This window comes from Melospiza georgiana, chromosome 1 (genome assembly GCF_028018845.1).
Source record: "Melospiza georgiana isolate bMelGeo1 chromosome 1, bMelGeo1.pri, whole genome shotgun sequence".
NCBI classification, from domain to species: Eukaryota; Metazoa; Chordata; class Aves; order Passeriformes; family Passerellidae; genus Melospiza; species Melospiza georgiana.
In genome coordinates this window covers 60406895-60424959 of record NC_080430.1, presented here as the reverse complement: position 1 = coordinate 60424959, position 18065 = coordinate 60406895, and the positions used below count along the sequence as shown (strand labels likewise).

The 18065-nt window shown below is 36.0% G+C and overlaps 1 protein-coding gene across 2 annotated transcripts in view; it reads left to right on the top strand.

The window, feature by feature from the left end:
- SLC9A3 (solute carrier family 9 member A3) overlaps window positions 1-18065 on the top strand; it is a 49506-nt gene that overhangs the window by 30196 nt on the left and 1245 nt on the right. The window contains exons 4-15 of one of the 2 annotated variants that reach the window (XM_058029062.1): window positions 1582-1660; window positions 2485-2662; window positions 3530-3750; window positions 5666-5868; window positions 6668-6757; window positions 8580-8650; window positions 10825-10954; window positions 14035-14150; window positions 14761-14890; window positions 15407-15583; window positions 16151-16226; window positions 17597-17710. In XM_058029062.1, the coding sequence (XP_057885045.1) occupies window positions 1582-1660; window positions 2485-2662; window positions 3530-3750; window positions 5666-5868; window positions 6668-6757; window positions 8580-8650; window positions 10825-10954; window positions 14035-14150; window positions 14761-14890; window positions 15407-15583; window positions 16151-16226; window positions 17597-17710 (1585 nt within the window). The remainder of the gene's footprint in view (window positions 1-1581; window positions 1661-2484; window positions 2663-3529; window positions 3751-5665; window positions 5869-6667; window positions 6758-8579; window positions 8651-10824; window positions 10955-14034; window positions 14151-14760; window positions 14891-15406; window positions 15584-16150; window positions 16227-17596; window positions 17711-18065) is intronic. The other variant, XM_058029073.1, reaches the window with a different exon arrangement.

Genomic DNA, 18065 nt, shown 5'->3' with positions numbered 1-18065 from the left:
AGCCAGTGAGAGAGAGAATACTCTCCAAAGTGTTTATTCCTGCTCCCTTAGTTTTACTTTGATCAGATGTTTATCAAACACATATATAACAAAGAGCCAATCTGGGAAAAAAAAGTGTGACATTTTAGAAAGTTTCTAATGTTTTTTTTTGCAAACATTTTTTTAAATTTAGAAAAGCTTTAATAGATGTAGCAGAATCCCAGACTTCTACTGATTTTTATTTTGATTGAAACACCTTATCACACAATTTTTTTCCCCCTGAATAAAATTGTAGTTTTCCCTGAATAATTTTGTAGTGGAGTACTAGTGGTCAGGGACCAGGAAGTCCTAAGGCAGAAAGATGCTATGCAACCAGGTTGCTGTGCAGCTTCAGTTCGCTTCTGAATCATTTACAGTTCCTCCTCCTGCCTATCTGCAAGAGAGAGTAAGAGATGTTCATGAGGCTCAGTGACTTAACTTTTTGCAGCCAAGGAGATAAAGCATTCCAAGTTCATTGGCAGCAGTCTAACTGTTAATATGAGTTTGAAGATGACATTATGGCTTCCAGAGAAACCTAATTGCCCTTGGATATCGGTATCATTAGTACTTCTGAGGTATTGCCAAAATTAAAATAAACCTCTGATGAACTCAAGTATCAACATCACTGGCTTTCAAAAGGAAAGGAGATTTTGTTACTGTGAAATGAACACAAACAGTATACAAATAAAAAAAAGTTTGATTGTTCATTGATCAAAAAACAGAAGAGCAAGTATGATCCAGAGGTAGAAAGCACAGCCTATGAGGAAATTTGAAACAGTGGAGTTACTACTTTGAAAAATGAAAGACTGGAAGACAGAAGAAAGTGGATGGTATAGCTTTCTTTAAACATAAATATGTAAAAGACTACTGTTACAGAAGTAAAGTAACCTGTATCCCATGACTGGGTGAACATGATAAGAATTATCAAGTTTAGCTGCAAGAAGGAAAGCTGAGAAAGCCATAGTAAAGTCCTCATTCACCACTGGAGGAACTAAGCACAGATAAAATTGATATGTCTCAAAAATGATACTCATAAACCTCCTTAGGCACAGGTATGGATAAGGTGAATTCATTTCTTTCAGCTCAATCACTGTTAGTCAATTATTTTAAAAGTTTTAGCACAAACATTATATTCTCTTTTTTGTTCAACTTATTAATCATATTTCAATTCAGTATCTTATTATTAGCATCTTATTATTGTCTTATTAAATATCTTATTTATCTTATACATGTGAGTAAATGAATCTTTCAAATACCTGGATTTTACAGTGAGAAGTACTTTAGAAAATACATCTACATGTAACAATGCTTCTTATTCATAGGGGACATATTGAAGGGAGAAATGTATTGCTGTGAGGTGTTATTTTTTAATTTTAAAAAATTTGTTTTTTCTTGGCCTACTGCATTTCTTTTATTTTGAGAAAATATAAAATTCTTCTTCGAGACAGGATTTCCTTCAGTCAAACTCAGTTTCAGGCTTCATAATGTTGAGGCTCCTATGGAGATTATTTTAATAGGCTCAATTCAGGAGCAATTATTAAATTAGTCTACTTTTCTTTCCAGGTGCTGTACAATGTGTTTGACTCTTTTGTTGCGATAGGTGAAACAAATGTGACGGGGATTGAATGTCTCAAAGGCATAGGTGCGTAGAAATGAATTCTGTATCACACAATTGGTGTATATATGCAGTACTTTAAACAAAATATTACTATTATGCTATTGGTAACTTATTTTTCAGCCCTTTTCATTATTACTCATATTCACACACTCTTATGGCATATTATGGCATAGGCAAATGTCTTAAGAAAATAAATAAATAAACATTCCTGAATATTTGGGAAACTTAATCAGATCTGTTTTCTTTTGAGGAGACTGATGCGGAGTTCAGTTGTTGAGAACATGAAACCTGACAGATATACAGCTTTTCTTTGTATTTAATAGTGTTTCCCAGATTTCAGCCTATGCTCTCCCTGCATTCCAGGAAAGTCCATACTGCATACAGGCATTGCCGCTCCCTATCACTGATCACCATCAAGCAATGTTTGCCAGTAACTATCAAGAAATTTTCCCTGAAAAATGAGTCACTATTTCCCATTCCAAGCATTACATGAAACAAAATTGAATTATCTTATGAATAAATGTTTTGATAGTGACTTTGTCATATTCTACAATATATTTTTGTAAAAAACAATTGTTTACAGAACATGGAAAAAATAGTATATAGAAATGCAGTGGGTTTAAATAAAAGTAAAATGGTGAGGCTTAACAGAAGTAGCCTTGTTTTTCTACAGAATTCTACATTCATGTACCAAGTGCTCAAAAGCCTTGAGCCTAGAAATGAATTTGACATGTCCTCCAAATTTTTCTGTGATTTACTGGTCATTTGCTGTCCTGTCTCTGGAAGAGAACTAGTTCAAACCATTCTATTTCTATGGTTTAAGTTGTGTTAGGTGTTTTGTTTTTCAGTGTCATTCTTTGTGGTGAGCCTTGGTGGGACACTGGTTGGTATTATCTTTGCATTCCTGCTCTCATTGGTCAGTCGTTTCACCAAGCACGTGAGGATCATTGAACCCGGATTTGTGTTTATCATTTCCTACCTGTCCTACCTCACAGCAGAGATGCTTTCTCTTTCTGCCATCTTAGCGTAAGTCTCTTTTTATTACTGCCTATGAAGGGGATGAGAAGGGAATATGGTTTTTAAAACGTTGAAAGGAAAAAACCTAAATTATATGGGACAACTGTAGAATATGACATTAAGTTTATGCTGGATAATACTATGTTCACACTGCACTAGATTATAATTTGCCAATCCTGTCATTGAGCCTTAAAAAGGAATGCAAGTTTTTCAGTATCTGCTGAGCAAAACACAAGAACTCTTTTGCAAAATACAGACATGACTCTTTCCTCTCTGTTATTAATGATATTTCAGACTTAACAGTTGTCCATTTGTGCTGAGATCTTTCCTGATAACTTGAGACTAAAGCAATATTTTTCTAAGCCACTGTGTAAATGTCACTATGTCCTCTCTCTCTGTCTTGGCTGGACATTAAGATTTGCCTAAATGTTGCCTGTTTTGGCTTGAGTACTTCTGTGGTCTTTCTTTTCTTAGTCTCCATTGATTCCCAGCATGCCTTTCTTCTCAGTTTTGTCATGTTTGTAGATGATATAGTAAGTGTATTCAAGTTCTGAAAATCTTTCTGCAAAAAGATCATTAGTTTAAGATTATATCTAATGTAAACAAGGTTTAGAAATTTGCATTGAAAGCAGTATGGTAATCTGAAGAGAATTGCATTCTATTATGTTCTAATATGTGCTGTCTTCAGGCCACTTGAGGTTACATCAGCATGTGTGTTTGTGATATGCTTTTTACCAAGGGTAGACTCCACAAGTGTTCATGAATATATCTTTTCTTAGGAATTAATAGTGGGTTTTTATCACTATGTGACAGACAGATGGAAATAATATTAAATATTGCAACACATATTTTCTGAACAATTGCTTCTTTTTCTAGGATAACCTTCTGTGGCATTTGCTGTCAGAAATATGTCAAAGCTAACATATCTGAACAGTCTTCTACAACTGTAAGATATACTATGAAAATGCTAGCCAGTGGAGCAGAAACTATTATCTTCATGTTCCTGGGTATTTCAGCTGTGGATCCAGATATCTGGACTTGGAATACGGCTTTTATTCTGTTGACTCTGGTCTTCATCTCAGTATATAGAGTTATTGGTAAGAGAGTGACCTTCCTGTTCTTGCATTGTACTGCTGATGCAATCACATATTCTTTAGCCCTCTCCCCAAAAAATATTTGGAGTTCTAGCTTTGCTCCTTTTAAAACATTCCATTTATTTTAGTTGAATTTATTGTTGGAATTGGATTAGAGTAGTAGAGTAAGCTCTACAGTAAGTTCTGTCATACACTGAAAATATAGCAGGATTTAATTTCTGATGATGTTTGAGAACATGAGTAGCCCAGCAGTTAACACGAATCATTCAGTGGCTAACCTTTGTTGACTCAGCAAATGGTACTGGCAAAATCTCCCAGTAAAATGGACTTTGTTCTTTAATTTGCAGCCTAACAAAAGATGTGACTCTTGTCAACCATATCTTTCCTCCAGCTCTTTCAATTTGGCACTAAAGAGATTGTCTTAAACTAATGTTATGGTTGACTTCAGGTTTTGGGCACACAGTGATATCAGACCATACATAATAACATTGCAGGTTCTCTGGCTTAAGAAATAATTCTCAGGGACTGATGAAAAACTGAATAAATAAGGCTGCGGTAGGTAGAGATTACCTACTGTCAATTTACTGGGTTTATATAAGTTTGCAAACATTTCAAAATACCAATGATGATTTGCCCATCTACATAGTTCTGCTGTAATTTTGCTAAAATCCCAAAAGAGATGTAGAATGAAATACTTGTAGAGAGTAATACACATGGCAATTTGGTGTATGTACTTACGCCTGTGAAAAATTAAACCAGCTTATTTGCCTGTTTGCCTTGACTTAAATTCAAATGACAGGTCACACATCCATCTAGCTGGTGATTTTCCTAGATTCTGTGCTCTTATTCTCTCTAGAAGCTCCAGAGCTGAAAGAAGTGCCTACCTCCTTGCCCTCCTTTTCTAAATATTCTGCAAGTATTGTTCGTTTAGCTGCCTCTCAGTAACTGCAAATGTGCCTGAGGTGTTTTAAAAGAGTTTTCTGGGTCTTTGACACTTTTTGTATTCGTCAAATGAGTGGTTAACAATCCTGTAACAGATGTGATGATAAGTAAATAGTAAATATTCAGCAATAACAATAAGCACCCACTAAAGTAATTGATCTTGGACATTGACAAATTATTAAATACTGGATGATATTGGGCCTTACATAATTGCAGTTCTCATTGCCTGGAGGAGTCAGATTGGCAGAATTTCCAAGGTCCCCTCCTCCGGAGGCCCTCCTTACAGTGACAAGACACTTCTCTTGGCACAAGTTCAAAGTTCTCTAAAAAGAGAAGAAACTGTTTTGCACTGGTTAACAGCCCTGGCCTGCTGCAGTGGGAATCACATGCCATGCCAATCACAGGAGTGGTGAAGCTGTTTTCCCTATGTATGGAGGGAGTTCTGGGATACACTGAGATAGCTTGAGCCTTAGGTCTCCTGCAGCAGGCAGCATCTCACCTGTAGGTGTGGAGACAGTGTTAGCATAACTAAACAACCCTTCATAAGACTATGACTTGTCTTACAAAATGTAATTTTCAGTGACTTGCAAACGGTATGACACCTACTCCGTAAATCAGTGCTGCTTTAACCTGTTTCTGTTAACTGACCCTGTGCATATCATTGGTTACACTGCTAGAAAACCTAAAATTGAATTTCTAAAGGCCAGCACATGTCAGAGCTTTCCCTGGAGTGCCTGTGCCAGAGGGCAGCACTCTCAGAAGAGCTAGCTGCTGGCTCACAGAAGCATGTTCACCTTATTCCTTAGGCTGGATGTAATGAGAAGGCACTAAGTGGACAACACAGTGATAAGAGGGGGAATTAGATGGTGAAGATTGTTATAAAGGCAGTCTGGTGGCACCATTTCTGTTACTCACAGCTGGGATATTGACGTTCCATAAGGGTATTTCTAGACATGCTGAAATTTGTTTGTTACAGGCGTGGTTATACAGACGTGGATTCTTAACCGCTACAGAACCGTCCAGCTGGAGATAATAGACCAAGTGGTGATGTCCTATGGTGGGCTACGAGGAGCAGTTGCTTTTGCTCTTGTTGCACTTCTGGATGGGGATAAAGTGAAAGACAGAAAGCTGTTTGTCAGCACAACTATCATTGTTGTGTTTTTTACTGTTATATTCCAGGTAATTTAACTTCTTAAACATGCTTCTTGCAAGGAGAAGGAGTCCCCCAAATGTACTGAATGCTTAAGGCAGTTCTCAGCTGAAGGTAGCATATTGTTTCACTGAACTGAAAACATAATTGAAGTTGTAATTTTAGTAACAAAGATCCTATTTTATGTTTTGATGTGGGACCACATGGGGCAAAACACAATTTCCTCTGTGCTAAAAATTGTTCAGTCTTGCCTGCTTGGTATTAATAGTACCAAGTTAATATCTGATTAAACATCCTTCACCTCATGTGAATAACTATAGGGAACAGTGCTTTTAATGGGCAGATACAATCATTAAGCTGATCTAGCTGAGCCTCAGCCCTTGTTTTAAAATACAGTAGCAAGCAGTGGGACAAGAAACTATTTAACATCCAAACAAAATAGTACTTTCTGGATGAAAAAAAGTAATTTAAATGAAAATAAGTCAGTAGATAGCAGCTTACAATATATTTTGAAGTGTATTTCAGAAAATTTACTTGTGTTCACAAACTCCTGATTTGTGGAGAAAAGACCACATTCAGTGGCATAGGAAACACTTCTACTAGCATATTTTTCTTATAGATGATATATTTTTCCACTGTTGTCTTTTCAAATCTTTGTAATAGGAACTAAGGGTACTGTATTATTTTATCTTCTAGAAGGAATAGAAATCAACTAAGAAAGTATGAGAACCACCAAATAAAACGCATATGTGCTTTATTTCTGTTTAACTAGCTGGAGGAAAGTCTAAGAGGACTTCCAAGCATTTATTGTCATGTTTCAATCCTTAGGGACTGACTATCAAACCTTTGGTACAGTGGCTGAAAGTGAAGAAAACTGAACACAGAGAACCAAAACTGAATGAGAAACTTCATGGCAGAGTAAGATGTTTAAAAAAGACCTCATGGTATCTTTTTCATTTTTACAGAGCACCTTAACACCTTATGAGAAAAAAAAAATGTTATTAAAAATATCTTTTTTGGTAAGGGAGTGGGTTGTCAAATACCAAAAAAAAAAATCCTTCAAACATTTCAAAACTTATTTGTACATTGCTGTTTCTCTATGGTTAAATCCTGTGAAAGGATATTAATATGAAAGTTCTGGTCTTTCACTTGATAATTCAATGGGGCTGGGAGTACTTGGGAAACAGCACAGATGGAATATGTTTCTTTCTCTTCATCTAAAAGAGGAGAATGATTGATAATTGCTAGGGCAAAGCATGTCCAAAAAAAAATTATTTTTCCTTCTCAAAAGTTTAATTTTTGGAAAAGGTATGAAAGCAGGCTATTTTGTTTGCATATTACATAGAAAAATACTCTGCTGTCCAGTACAGAATAATTATATACTGAAATTCCAGACTAATGGCAACAGTTTTAATTCAGAGTGAATGTTGTGTCCCAGGATTTCTTTACCCTTTTAGAATATTTTGAAACACAAACTCTTCCAATTGACTTTCACACCACATTTTAAAGTTTTCTTTAAGTAAAAGAAAACATAACTTTTCAATATAAATATAGGTTAAAGGATGGGAGACTATAAGACATCACAGAATCATCAAGGTTGGAAGAGATCTTCAAGAACATCCCGTCCAACCATCAACACATTACCACCATAGTCACCTCTAAATCATATCCCCCAGTACCACACCCAGACAGCTCTTGAACACTTCCAGAGACAGTGACTCCACCACCTCCCTGGGCAAATTATTCCAGTGCTTACCACTGTATCAGGGAAAACTTTTTTTTCTGAAATCTAATCTGAACTTCCCCTGGCACAACTGAGGGCCATTTCCTCTTGTCCTTTCACTTGAAACATGGCAGAAGAGACCAACACCCTCCTGCCTACAACATCCTTCCAGGTAGTTTTAGAGAGTGAGCCTCCTTTTCTCCAGGTTTAACAACCTCATCTCCCCCGGCTGCTCCCCACAGGACTTATGTCCCAGACCTTTCCCCAGCTTTGTTGCCCTTCTCTGGACATGCTCCAGCACCTCAATGTCCTTTCTGAAGTGAGGGGCCCAGAACTGGACACAGGACTACAGATACAGCCTCACCAGTGCCAAATGTCAGTCCTGCTGTTCCAAACCTAGCACCTGTATAATTCTGCAGTAATCATTCCAATGTTCGGAGTGAAATGTTATAACAATACACAGAAAAAGGCCAAATTGTACCTGCAGCTGCCTTTGTTTGACTCAAGAGTTTTAAGCCTCCAGATTTCTATCAGCCAGATAATATACTCAGTACGAAATTTTGCCCTGGATATTAAAAGAATATTGCCTACTTCTACTCTGAGAGGAATATCAACTCCTGAAACATCTAAAAAGAATTACTGTGGAAACTGCTCAACTGAAATAATCGCCTACACTAATAGTGGCAGATGTACTTAATAGGGCAGAAATGGAGATGGTAAAATGAGTCCATAAAAGTTTTAAAATTGAATGTTAAAATGGGGGTTTAAGTACCTTCTCGTTGAGACCCCTGTAATTCAAGAATACTTAGTAAATTTATGAAGAACTGGTTAGAAAGTTTAGGACCTTTGAAGAAAAGCTTACAGTAGTTAGTACTTCTCTAAATGGGGAAAAAGTTTTATAACAGTCATAAAATTATTCTGCATAGTCACCTGGTACAACTTGAAATAAATAGAGATATTTTCTAATTATGCGTTTTTATTTCTGTAAAGATATTAATTCCACTCTCACTTTCCTAGGCCTTTGATCACATTCTTTCTGCTATAGAGGACATTTCTGGACAAATAGGGCATCATTATCTGAGAGACAAGTAAGTAGTAACCGATTTGGAATCTGGAAATACTGCTGGGAAATATTACCTGTACATTATAACTTTTTAAGCCTGTGAGCTTAGCGAAAGCAAGGATGCTAAATGTTAAAGAGGCAGCATACTGAAAATACTGGAAATATAGCAAAAGTCAAAACAGTGTATTTTTGTCCCCTTACAACTAAAATCTTTCCTTTCTCTTCCACATTTCAGGTTATGCCTTTGTAGGTGCCTCAGTCCACATACAGGGTTCATTCTCTCAAGATTAGAGAACTGACTCTTTGCAGAAGTTTTCACCTAGAATGTTAATGTTGGTCTTTCTTTGTACTACTACATTTCATGAACACTATTTATGTGTGGAGGCACTAAAAAGCTCAGCTACAACTGTGCTAGCTGTTTATCCTATCTCTACAAGGATGTGTTCAACACCTGTGAAAGTTATGGCAGAGGGTGCTCTGAAATTGCTCTGACAGTTTCAGCCTATTAGTCTGAAACCAATAGTGAACCATCTCCTCTGTTTATAGTTGATTCATCTAGAGAGAAGCAGAATTACTCAGCTGAAAGACCATTTCCTTTAAAATACATGCGAAGATTTACCCTTGTGATGGACACGCTTCCATACCTGGATGAATAAAAGTGGAAAAAAGGGCATTAAATCTGGAAATCCTTAAGACTGTTATTTCAAGTTAGGCCATTCTGTCCCTGGAGTCAGGTCATTTAATAGGTGCAGTCACAGTTTTGAGCTGCTAACCTCTTGCTGAGTCAACATGCCAATTCCAATCCAAAAGCTATGTGGTTGTGTTAGCTTTCTGCAGAGCACTAATGCTTTCTGAGAAGCTGAATCTATTAGCTTAGGTTTAACATTATCATGCAAAACAATAAAATTCTTAGGCTGAAGCTAGCTTGTACTGGAACTAAAAGAGAATTTCTCACCTGCATCCAGTTATAGAGAAATTCTCCTTTTTCTTTTGCTCTTCATTTGTTTATGCAATAAAAAAATTTAATGAGGCACTACAGAGAGAAAATCATCTTTATTTTGGTCTAAGTTTGTAGTTTACTTTTTGGGAATAAATTTCAGTAGGCTATATATAATATAGGCAAATATGTCTCCAGTTTTGATATATTGCCTCAAAGATAAAGCTATATTTTTAAAGTGGCAGATTAGCATGTGACCTTTTGCATGTCAGAAAGCAATCCCCTTGAGTAAGAACAGAAGGAATAGCTTAATGTAGATTAATGGTTGAGTATGTAGCTTGATGACGAATGTGACCATCTTAAGCCTGCCTTTTGGCCTCTTATGTACATGAGAGTGCTGCTTCCATAAAGAAATGGCAACCCCTAGCATCCTCACCAGTTGTGGAAACCTGAATTAGAGCCTTTAGGTCAGATGTTCTGGCCAGAGAAGAGGAATAGTTATCAATTATGTGAATAATATTTAACAAAAAATGGTTTAAGCAATCTGAATCAAAAGCTGTAAACTCCAAATGGCCATTGGGCAAGATGGATAGAGTAATTCTGAGCAGTAGTCTCCAAAGTTGCCTCATGCCCTTTCAATGCAATGTTGAGGAAGCTAGAAGAAAGTACAACAGCCTTTAATCTTTTGGACCCTAAACATGACAGGGCAGATATTCTACTACCAGACAATCTTGGAAGTGTAAATAGTTGCAAATACACATGGCTACTATCCCCAGAGCAGAGCACATCAGTGGCATGAGTAAGGGCCTCTGGTAGAGCTTCTGGAAGGGCACTGTCATTCTGAACTGATTTTCTGGTCTGGTTGTCTTACAATACACCTGGGAAAAAGCAGATTACTTTCTCAACAAGGGAAGAAAATTAAACATAATCAGAAGTAGAACAATAAGGTAGCATAATATCCCAAGATATAAAATGTGTTACTGACTCTGAAATGGGATACTGTAATCATAGCACTCTTGTAGTAGTGTTGGGTAAGTGAACTGATTAAATGCTTTGTGACAGCTGCATAAGTCTGTAGCAGGCTTTTCCTTAACTTTCTTTACACATTAATTGAAGAGCTTCAAGACACAAATCCCTCACATTCCACTGTTCACCCTTTTTCTCAAAGTGTTTAGCTAAAAAAATATAATTTATACTAAATTAAAAATACTTTGAAACTAAAATTGCTTGTTGCCATTAACACAGTTTGTTTAAATTATCAGGTGGTCCAATTTTGATAGGAAATACCTCAGAAAAATACTGATGAGAAGGTCTGCTCAAAAATCAAGGGACCAAATCCTTAATGTTTTCCATGAGCTCAACTTGAAGGATGCAATTAGCTATGTGGCTGAGGTACTTATGAACACTTGTTGACATATTATAGCGTCACTTGGAATTTGTTTTTTTTAAATTTGTACTATAACCAAAAGTTGATCTATTGCAGGAGATGCCTAAAGGAAAACGATTTCCATCTCAGCTCTGCTGAGATGGATATTTATTTTTTTAATGTGTTTTGAGTGTCAGTATTGCTGCTTTTAGAGACTGTAGTTCTCAATATTGCGCCTGATCACCAAATGCTAGTATATTGTACTTACTTCAATGTATGTTTCTGTGGCATTTTACTGAATATCTTTGTTTTTATATTCATTACATGAAAAAAATACTGTAATTCTGGAGAGTTGTTGTCTTTCTAAATGCATCAACAGGGTTGACAGGACTCACTTCTCACATCACAAATGATGTGCATGTATGGCCAAAGTGTGGGACTGCTAATCTCAATCTGCCAGATCACTGTAACACAAAAGAAAAAAAAAAAAAAAAGAAAAGAGTAACTTTATTCAATGGAATCATAACCCCCAGGATTCAGTAATTAGGGTAAAATATACTACAAATATCAATTGCAATCAAAGAGTTGTGAAACTGGGAAACTTAAGACTTGCAACAGGAGAAGTTTTTAAAGGAGATTTGAAGAAAGTTTCTGACTTTCTGCAGGAGTAGTGCAGCAATGTTGCCCACTTGTGTAAGTGTTCCTAATCATCAGTATGAAACTAGTCACCTCAGTTCAAACAGCCATGAATGTGCAGTACTGATGAAGTGTCAAGGATAGTTTTAAATGGAATATCTTCAAAAGTGGTCTTTGAAATTATAATCTATCCATACTCATAATCTCCAATTGAATTAACTTTCACAGTTAGGTGATATATCAGTTAATTTCTTTAATTTAAATAAAAACTATTAAACTATTACTATCATTGATACTACTTGTACTGCTAAGCTTCTTTTTTTTCAATGAGCTACAGCCAGGCAGTCTTCTTCAAATGAAACATATCATTTAGGAGATTGAATTCGGAAAACAAGTTGAAATTCAGAAATTATGTTAGTATGGAAGATGGAGAGTAGTTCAACAAGACAAGCAAATTCTTCCTTTTGAGATTTTGAAAATTATCCATATAGGTTTCAGACCATCTGAACTCAAGAACTAATTTTCTTTCTTGTGATTCTTTCTGGGTCACACCTCAGAGGAAGAAAGCTGGATAATGACTTTAAGGTGGATGACCATGAAACTCATGTTCAGATTCATTGCAGAATCTGTTCAGTAGATTCATTACAGTGTTTCTTATCTTTAAGAAACAGATGTGAAGGCCTTTATAGATCACTAATACATGCAGATTTAGAGTCAGAATTTTTATCCAGTAATGTCTTTGATTCCATATAGTAAAGACAAATTTCTAAAAGTTAGTTTAATAATTTTTTAGGAGATGAAACACAAGGGAACTGGTTTTTGTTACCTTAGTCCAAATCCTATTTGTGTGTATTGTTTCTTGCAGATAAATTCTGTTGGGCAAATGTCTACTGATCTAAGTAGAAAAAGAAATTGAAAATTCTCCAAGTTCTACAAGTTTTACAACATATTTTCTTCCAGTAGAAATTAATTATGAGTTGTGAATCCTAAAGTAATTTCACCTTTCTCACTTTAATATTTTCTTCAATGATACATTGCTTTAACAACTAAAAAATTGTTAAAGCAATGTATCAAAAGAATGTATTAAAAGAAAACTTCACTTTGCAAATATATATTTGAACTAAATATCTATGAATTACAAGCTGACATTGAAATTGAAGCTATTTCTTCCAGGACAAGTAAAGACCTTCCTCCCCCAGCTACTCACTCTCTTCTTACTTGCAAGAAACTGAGAAGCTTAAAAATTATTTTATATCTTTTTCTTTGTTCAAACCTGCTGCTGTGGTGCATCTGTATAATAAATAAGAATTGAGAGAGTTCAGTCTCTATTTAAGTATATCCTTACAGTTGAGAGGGGAGAACCTAAGCCAAGAAAAATGAAAATAGCCCAGATTAACTGAAGGCGAGTGACTTAAAATACTCATGGTTGATAACTTGTTCTGGCTAAAATACCTTCACTGCTGATATGGTGTGATGTATGTATGAAACATTAAACTTGATTTGAAAAGAAAGTCAGATTCACTTCAGAAAATGGATGGGACAATGTTCTCCCAGAATTTAATTGTATTAACCTCAAGTTTTCTGCCTGCAGAGGCCACAGTGTATTTCTTAATGCCATTGGTAACTCACTGCTGTGATATGTATATGGGTTACCACATCAAAAGAAAACATGTTTTTGGTTTGCTCCATGAATATCAAAATGTAAAGGGAACACAGTACAGTTAAAAATGGAGAAATTTAGATAAAATCTCTGTTCTGCAAGGGAGGTGATTTTTCTTGATTATTACTGCTTAAAATCTAGAGACCTGCTATGTGATTTCACTCCACTGATTCAAAACCATAGATGTTTTCAGCCTGTGTAACCACAATGATACAGATACCTATTAGCTAAGCAAGAGATTACTTAAGGTGTAGGGAAAAGTATTAAGACATAAAACTGAGCTTTTCCAGCAGTTCACTTCAATGACACCAATTTTAAAACTGAAAGAAAATCTCATCTTGTCATGCCATAACCTCTTTTTAATAGACTTGTAGGCTTCTATCACCACTTAATATTTGCTGCTTCCAGTCTAGTAGAGAACAGAAAACTTAAGGTTTTTTCTTTGAAAATGCTACTAATAATGTGTTGAAACATAAACAACTTTATGTATGTTCCTATGCTCTTGGCTTGCAGCATTGTACAAAGTAAAATTGCAAATCTATTGAGGCACAGGAAATCATTCACTTCTTCAAAAGCAATTTCTAAGACTGGAGTAGATTTTATCTTTGCTTTGTTTGTTGGAATAATGTCACTCAACGTAAAGAAACCATAAAATCTAAAAATGGTTTTTATTTGTTACTTAAATATAACTCCTCCCATGCTTCTTTTTCCATTTGCATAAATACAATCTCACAAATTACCTGTATTCTGATATGCATTTTGTCCTAGGTTTTTACAGCTGTAATATGTCTTGTTTCTTTCCCTGACCAGGGAGAACGTAGAGGTTCACTGGCATTTATACGTTCTCCAAGTACAGACAACATGGTAAATGTGGATTTCAGCACTCCACTCCCAAGCGCTGTGGAAAGCTCTGTCTCTTATTTATTGTAAGTAATGTGGACTGATGGGGTGGTGTATGAGAGGAAATTGAAACACTGCTAAAAAAATTGAAAAATGCAAATTACAGGGGTTTCAGTCACAATATTTTTTGAAATTTAATTAATATTTTCTCCCACAGAAAATGGGTATATATGGATTTATAATGTCATATTTTGCACACAGTTTTTTTTTCGGTAAAGGCTGGTAAGATAAAGCAGACATCCACATTAGAGTTATTTCATTTGCCTTTGGTTCACCAACTGTTATATATAGGGCTAGATATTATTTTTGTGTTTGCTCCCGAAAACGTAAAGAGAGAGGCAAGGAAAAAAAGTGCCCCTTCCTTAACTTTTTCAATCAATCTGTTATTGAACAGACCATATGTCATGTGAACTGTGAAATTAATTAATGCCACATTCCCCTGAAAGACAAAAACCAATGGTCTTCTCACATTTCCCATTAGGCTTTTACTCATTTTCATTTAGCCAGTTCTTACTCTTCCTTTTTTTTTTTTTTTATCTTCTTCTTGTTTTTTCATTTTCATTCCTCGTCTTCCTGTTTTTTCTTCCTTTTCAGCAATTACTGATTTTAAAAACTGCTGTTTGTGTTTTTCTTCAGGAGAGAAAAAGCTGGACCAGTTTGCCTTGACATGCAAGCTTTAGAGCAGAGAAGGAAAAGTATACGGGACACAGAGGACACCCTCGCTCATCACACCTTACAGCAGTACCTGTATAAACCCAGGCAGGAGGTGAGAGCCAGAGGCTAGCATTGGACTCTTTTCCAATCTAAAACTAAGAGGAAATAGGAACCAAAACTTGCGAGTGACACTCAAAAGGAGAGAACCCACTGCAAAATCTGCACCCTTGAGGAAGATAGGCTCTTTGTGTGATTTCTCATTTAAGAACATGGCATTTTAAAATAACTAGTGCCTTTGAAATCACTGGGGCCAGTGGTATGCAGAAATGAGTCCAGAAAAAGTTCTGATCATGATTTAATGAAGTGCATCAACTGAAGGGATTCAGACACTTAGAGGGGAGAAGCTTACTTTGAATGACAGTCCACTCTTACACACTTAAAAATCCTGGACTTGTTTCATGAAGAAAAAAGAAAAATGGGAATTTCATTAATGCCTTCAGGCTAATCTTTAGTTCACTCTTTCTTATGGAGTTGTTTACACTATTGTGACACTGATTGAATGCATTGATTCAGGGCTTTCACCTGTATTTCTCAGTAAATGAATATTGTCTTCCCTTCCTGGCCACAGCACAAACACCTGTACAGTCGACATGAGATCATGCACAGTGAAGATGACAAACAAGACAAGGAGATTTTCCATAGGACAATGAGGAAGCGCTTAGAATCTTTCAAGAGTACAAAACTAGGAATAAACCATTCCAAGAAGCTCAATAAAATCCACAAACGAGACCGGGGCCAAAAAAGGGTAAAAATACTTTCACAAGGACCTAGATGTAGCCACCTATTATACAAACTAATGGGTGGGAAGGGTAGAGAGGACTCTGATGGATCCTATGTCCTGCATTTATCTCTGTCCTGTAGAACTTAATGAGTTTAGAGGACCTAAGCAAGAAAAGATAAAACTAGGAGATAACTCAAGGGGCTTCTTCTCACATTCTGCACTTCTCTGTGCTTTGGGACTCTTCTTCTGGGTGAGAGATTTCTGATCACTTGAAAAACAACAGACCCTGAACCATGCTACTACACTGTGGGGAGATTTTGCAGGATAGAGATAGCAGGATAGCATGGAGCATTCAACCAAATTTGTGTGAAACTGAGAGAACACACAGTATAAAAAGAGCAAAAGTTTCTTTTTATACTCTGTACACACTTCAGGTGCAGGTGGGAAATTAGTAGCATCCACATTGAGCGTCAAACAAAGATTACAATGGATTTTAGGCTTATTCTGCTGAACTCATCATTTCAAAGGGTATCGCTGCCATTGCTATCTGATGACATTAGCATTTTTGGTCACTTTTTGCTTTCTTTTCAGAGAAATAGCAGTGTCATACTAAATGGAAACATTCCTCCAGAAAATCCAGTACAAGATTTTGCTTTGAAGGAAAAAGGTAAAAAGACACTTAGACTGTTTTTATTTACTGAATTTTACCAGCTACATTGCCAGTAAAGCATCGCTAAAGGATTTTGTGATATGCCATAGCAAATCTGGCATTAAAAAGGGACTTCTAGTCATAGCTCAGAACTTGGGGAGTGGAGATCTGCTTCATGCTAAAATGTAGTGTTTAGAAGTTGTTTTTTTAGGAATCTGGATGACAAGCAAAATTTTAGTTGTCCTTTTTGCTCACATTTTAAAAGTATCACATTTATATTCTGTAAACCAAACAATGCAGTGGCTACAATATAAATGAAATTTCAGCTTCTGTTTGGATAAGGTACATAGAGCTGCTAATTTTTTTTCATCACAGCAGGATATGTCTACATAAGATATCAGCCATATAAAATTCAGTAGCTGAGATTGCATTCTTATCTGAGTTAAAGTCCACTGTTTTAGAAGGGTCTGAATCAGAGTTGAGGCTAAGCAAGCATGATATAACTTAAGGAAGGTGTAGCTTTGGAAGGAACACGTAGTCAGAGGTCAGTTCCAGTACTGCTTCACCCTCCATGAACAGATCTGTCACATGGATCAGGCTTGGAAGTCTAACTGGAAGCTGATCAGCCTGAAGACTATTCATAGCAAAAGCTGATTTTGCATATAAAGCCCAAAATTCTTTCCTGTTTTAGCCATTTTTTTTTGGCACTGGTGTCAGACATTGCCAGATGCCATGGTTGCTAACATGTTTGTTATAAAATTTTAAATTATAGGTGTCACTTCAAAACTGAAATGTGGTTAAAAGCTTCTGGACTAACTTTGATTTGTGTTCTTTCCTCTGTTTACGCCTGTAACTCCTTGATCTCAAAGATAACTCAAGTAAAATAGAGAGGAGTTTATCTTTTCTCAGTAACTCCAAGTAAATATATTTTTCCTTATGTACCTTTAAATCCTTTACTAAGTGTTATTTTTGTTTGACTGAGAGAAGCAGTACAGGTTGGCTCCCCAAGTGTAATATTCTAGAACTACGTTGCTTCGGAAGAGCCTTCTGAATACTCATTATTAGGTCATTCAATATTGTCTTATTAAAGAACTCTGCATAGAGATGTTATCATCTACTTAACACCAAAAAAATTTAATTGGAAGGCAGACTTAGCAAGTGGTTTAGCAGCTATTGCAAAACTTATTCTACTGCAGTAAAGCAGCAATGTCCTCATTAGGTTTGAAACTAGTCATTATCCTAATGCTCACCTGTGTCACGTGATGAAAATCCTTGTTAAAGATGTATTTTTAATAACCATGACAGCATCAAACCAGCAGGAAATAGCATTTTCTATCAGAACTGATACAAATCTCTAATGAAATTGCATTTTTTTTCTTTCCCCCTAGATTTGGAGTTTTCTGAATCAGAAGAAAATAATGATTATGAGACTTTGCATCTAGGCAAAGGAGTTGATTTCCTGGCTAACGTGACAAAACAAAATTTCACAGATGCTCCTGCTGGTAAAAATATTTATTACCTACAAAGATTTTTTTTCCCCCTCAAATATAACAAAATGTACTATAAATGCTGATGAGTTAGCCTGGTTTTTTGTTTGTTTGTTTGTTTGGTTGGTTGGTTTTAATTGAGTGATTTTATGTGTTCAATCTCAAAATACATTTGCTTAATATTAATGTCAACATACATATTTTTGGATATTTGGAGGTATGGAGAGCACCACACTTGAAACTGACAGCAGTTGTGAATATGACTACCTAAACCAGTTTTAAAGCCACTAATTATTTCTAGCAGCAGAAAATGTTATTTTAGAATTGTCTTACCTCACAAGACCAGTCAATACTAGTCCTCTGGAATTGT